The 5,406-nt window shown below is 37.6% G+C and overlaps 1 protein-coding gene across 1 annotated transcript; it reads left to right on the top strand.

The window, feature by feature from the left end:
• Positions 1-3,492: 3,492 nt before the first annotated feature.
• LOC110301817 (olfactory receptor 6K3-like) lies at positions 3,493-4,444 on the top strand. The gene has a single exon (XM_021172488.1). It carries the CDS (start codon positions 3,496-3,498, stop codon positions 4,441-4,443), a length of 948 nt encoding a protein of 315 aa, XP_021028147.1. The 5' UTR covers positions 3,493-3,495; the 3' UTR covers position 4,444.
• The last annotated feature ends 962 nt before the right edge of the window (positions 4,445-5,406 follow it).

The raw sequence follows: 5,406 nt of genomic DNA on the forward strand, positions 1-5,406 counted from the left end.
CACACACACACACACACATATATATATATATATATATATATATATATATATATATATATAATGTAACCAGGGGGCCACCGCTCACTCAGAAGCAAAAGAAAAAGTGAGGGGGTGCAGAGAGGAACTGTTTGAGAGGTGGCAGGGAGGCCGGCAGTGATCAGGATGTAAATAAAGAGAATAAAAAATCAATGAGGAAAAAGGAATAAAGAAATTTAAAAGTAAACTTATTCCTCTACTGGTATATTCCACCTACTTGTATATGAGGGACTTTCCCAGTCTTTTTATATGCTTACTCAGGTGATTATCAATGCACCTTTTATGTAGGAGATGTTGTTCTTGAATCATTTCCTTAAACAAAACCTATGGAGAGATCTTTGGGGTCAGTAAAATATGACAAATCTCAGGGAGAACCTTACTTCTTCCATTGCTACCAATGACCCTGAGATGATCTGATATTTCTGAAGAAATTCTACTGAAGCTGATTCTATTTCATATTCGTCAACATTGAATTGTGTTCATAAGCTGTACTGGCTACTATATAAGAGGCTGAGTTTGACTGCTTTAGTTCCTAGATCATCTTCTGACTCAGTCTATCTGACATTGTGTCACAGAAACAATTCTTTCATACATTCTACACAAAAGAAAACCAAGTATCAATGTTCTTCTGCTATCTTGGTAGACTTAAAACCCTAGCTTCCCATAGGTATGGAGTCCTTGTGAAACAGAAGCGTGGCAACAATTTCCTAATTAGGCACTTGGGGTTAGAGTTGCTTTTCCCTAGGCACTATAGAGAGTGTATCAAAATAAAGCCTTTATCCCCAAGAAATCCAGTGCTGTGGCTCTAACCTTTCTATGTGTTCTGCTGCAGAGAAATGAAGATATTTGGGAAAGGGGATTCTAGCAGAGGTGGGTATAAGATGACCTGCAGAGTTATTGTCAAGGACATATGAACACAGTGAGAATACAGTGAGATGGGAGGACTTTAACTGAGGTAGGACTATAGCTGAGGTGGAAGGACTGTAGCTGAGATGGGAAGATTGTGGGTCAGGGCTGGGGCTTTGGGCAGGTCAGTGTGCTCTCTGACTGCAGAGAAGCAGTACAAATTCAAGAAGAAATGACCTACTAATTTCATCAGTGAAATCAACCTATTCTGTGTAAATTAATCTATTAAATTGTATCTGTGACACAGAATCTATGACATTTCACATTAATACTTAATCCTGAGATCAACTATAATCTAGGATGCCTATATGATGTGTTGCAGAGTCAGGAAATCAACTATGAGTAACAAATCCCCAAACAATGGTTATAGCTTACCACTTGAGTTTCTAGTTGTTCCTTTTCCCCTAGAAAATAGAAGAGTCTTTTGGTAAAATTCTTCCTTTATCATTCTTCCAGACTTTGATATTGTGATTGTGACAAGTACTATTGACAGAGTAATTTGACTCATAGCATATACATGTATTATGTCATGCCATACCTGCAAAAATTACAAGATCATAGATGCAAAAGATTCAGATATTGAAATTGTTTTAAGAATATTGCATATATCACATTATTTCTTAGGCTTAGTGTAAGCTTTGGAGACTTTTAATTATTCTTCCCCTCTGCAATTTTTTTGTTTTATTGTTCATTTGCTTGTTTGTTTAAGTATACCCACATATTTACATGTAAAAACTTGGAGCTCAGTGTTTGAGTGATTAAATTCGACCAAGATATATTTGAAGCTAATTCATGTTGGCAACAGTATAAAGCAAGAAATAATTATAGCATAGCCCATATTTCCTGAAAGAATCAATTTTTAGTAAAAGTTTTTATGTAGAAATGCCAAAAGAAATTTTGTCCTTTGTATTTCCTATTTCAACTATAGATCTGCTATTCTACAGGATCCCTAAAAAGCACATATAATCCTTGGTTTTTGCTTGCCAGGCTAACTTTCTTTTGTGTGTGGACACTTTTTCTGTGCTTTCAAGAGTGCATGTGTTGTGTCTAAAGTCAGTTTTAATATGACTGACTCTTTTTGGTAACTATCAATAGCTTTTACTTTCTCCAGAACCAGTCTTCAGATCTCTCACTATCAAGTAGTTAAGTGTGACAAAGACAGAGCTTATACTTCTATCATGCAAAATATTTTAGCAAACAGTCACAAGTACACCTTCAAACCTGTTTTTAGCAGGTAACTGTTGGCCAGCTTTAGGTTAGTAGAATAAATGGAACTTTCTGTAAAGACAATATGTCTCAAAATGCTTACAGGTAAAAAAGATAACTTCCTGTTGAAAGTTGGTGATGAATCTCATTCCTCAGAATGTAGCACAGAACTGACTGAGTCATGGTCATGATGGATGTGCACTTAAGGAGCTATTTGGTCCCTTCCTATTCTTGTTCCTTTAAAGCAAAGGTCCAGATGTATTCATGTTCAATTATCAGACCGTGATCTTCTTATGTAACATCAAAAATTATTTTCTATATGTGGCTGGTTCTTGACATCAAACATTTATGCCAACTTCCCTGCAAACACAGCAGTTTTGCTTATCAAAACTAGGAATGGGTTGAACTATTGACATCCAATCGATTGTTAAATGGTCTTGCAAACAACCTACTCTGCATAGGAGGACACATATATTCCACAGTAAATAATTGTGTGACAAAAGTATCAATACTATTAAATATGAGAAACCCTGTGGCATGCTGATTGATGACCAGTACATCATGAGGATAGAGGTGAGAATATCTGAAGCTTTGGCTAAACCTGTCTCTAAATATTGACTCTTGATTACAGCTTTTCAGGTATTATTCAATTATACTTACAATGCATCATCTGGGTAATAGTTTTGAAATTAGCAAAACCCTCCTTTGTGCAAGGTAGTACAGACTAGACTACATTGCTCACACAGATGACTATAAACCATTTCCAAGGAAGTGGTTTCTAGTAAACATCATGTTCTCCTTTTAGTGAGATGTTAACAAAGATGTTAACCAATGTATGTGCAATATGTGCCCTAAAGCCTTTAAAATATTTACTTTAAAATGCTATCCTATTGAACCAAAATTGTTTAATTAACATTCATTTTCTTTTCTGAATATTTCTCTCAAAATGTATTCCGTTATTTCAAAGTTATGAATTGTTGGGAAAATTAATATGTTGATTATTCTGTAAATCATTTATTGTAAAATAACTTTCCTTATACTATGAAGTAAAAGGCAGTTTCTAAACTATTACCCTTTAATGGAAGTTGCCAAATTGTCATTCAATAGTGTATACCAATTTATATTTCTAAATGTACAGGTTATTAAAAAAACAGAATAGCTGACTACTAAATATCTTTAGTAAAATTTTTGCAAATATGAGAAGACTACTTATTCCAAACAATTCAGCATATATGTTATTTAATTGGTTTAATATTTTAGCTGTTTAGATGGTTAATTTTTTCTTTCTTCCTTTACTTGAGTTCTGATTTTTTTATTCTTTCAGCTGTCCGATAAACTTCTGAAAATATGGATAAGAAGAATCAGACGAAGGTGACAGAGTTTTATTTTTCTGATTTCCCTCAGTTTGAAGATGGTGGCCTTTTGCTCTTCATCCTTCTACTCTGCGTCTACCTGTTCATTGTTGTTGGGAATGCTATGATCTTCTTGGCTGTGCAGCTGGATGTCCGTCTGCACAATCCCATGTACAGTTTCATCAGCATCTTCTCCTTCCTGGAGATTTGCTACACCACAGTGACCATTCCCCAAATGCTCTATAACTTGGTCAGCAAAGAGAAAACCATCTCCTTCATTGGCTGCCTAATGCAGATGTATTTTTTCCATTCCTTTGGAGTCACAGAAAGCTTAGTCCTCACAATAATGGCCATCGACAGGTATGTTGCCATCTGTAACCCACTTCGCTATGCAATCATTATAACTCCAAAGCTCTGCACACAGCTTTCCACAGGCTCTTTCACCCTTGGCTTCCTCATGCTCCTCCCAGAGATTGTGTGGATGTCTACTCTGCCCTTCTGTGGCCCCAATCAGATTCACCAGCTCTTCTGTGACTTAGAACCTGTGCTCCTCTTGGCATGTACAGACACATCTATGATTCTGGTTGAAGATGTCATCCATGCTATCTCCATCCTGAGCTGTGTCTCTATCATCAGCCTTTCCTATTTAAGGATCATCACCGTGGTCCTGAAGATTCCATCTGGTGAGAGCCGTCAGAAGGCATTCTCCACATGCTCAGCCCACATCACCATTTTTGTGCTGTTTTTTGGCAGTGTGGCTCTTATGTACCTGCGCTTCTCTGTCACCTTCCAACCACTACTGGAGAAGGTCATTGCACTAATGTTTGCTGTCCTTGCCCCATTTTTCAATCCTATAATCTACAGCCTGAGGAACAAGGATATGAAAGATGCCATTAAGAAAATGTTCGGTTCTCAAAAGATACTCACTGTTTCTGGGAGCTGATGTTAGTTTACCTGTACCTCTTTATAGATATCTCACCCTCTAAGTATGTTTCTAAAAACAAATAATCCATTTCCAAGATTACTATGTAAACTCTTTTGTGTTCTTGGTTTAATTTATTTATCAATTAATTTATTTACCTTACATCCTGATGGTGCCTTCCCCTCCCTTTTCTCTTCACAGTCCCCTCATTTAGAAAAGAGGAAGCCTCCCATGGATTTCAACCCACCCTAGCATATCAAGTTGCAGTAGGTCCAGACACAGTTTCTTCTATTGAGCCTAGACAAGACAGAACATTTATGGGATTGGGAAAGTTAGAGACAGCCCCAAGGAAAACCATTTACGGAATAGGGTAAGTTAGAGACAGCCCCTGATCTAATTGTTAGAAGTTCCACACGAAAACCAAGCTGTGTATTGGTTATTTATACAGAGGTAGTCTACATCTGTCACATGTGTGCTCTTTAGTAGTTGGTTCAGTTCCTGTGAGCCCCTGTGGGCTCGGGTTATTTAATTCTGTAGGTTTCTTGTGGCAGTCTTAACCCTGCCCCCTCCCCCAGCTCCTTTATTCCTTGCTCCCTCTATTGCATAAGATTTCCTGAGGTCTGCCTAATGTTTGGTTGTAGGTCTCTGCATCTGTTTCCATCAGCTGCTGGCTGGAGCTCTCAGAAGACAGTTATGCTAGTCTCCTGTCTGCAAGAATAGAATAACATGATTAGTGTCAGGGATGGCCTCTCCCTCATGCTGTGGTTCTGAAGTCATTGGTTGGCCATTTCCTCCCTCACTTTTTGTTCCATCTTTATCCCTGAACATCTTTTGAATATATGACCAGGAGATATATAGCTAGGTTTTGAGGTAGAGCTATTCTGAATTTTTAGAGAAATTGCCAACTTGATATCCAAATTAATAGTACAAGTTTCTACCCCCCCCCCCAGTAACGGAGGAGTGTTCCCTATGTTCCACATCCTC

The sequence above is a fragment of the Mus caroli genome, chromosome 1 (assembly GCF_900094665.2).
Source record: "Mus caroli chromosome 1, CAROLI_EIJ_v1.1, whole genome shotgun sequence".
Taxonomy (NCBI): domain Eukaryota; kingdom Metazoa; phylum Chordata; class Mammalia; order Rodentia; family Muridae; genus Mus; species Mus caroli.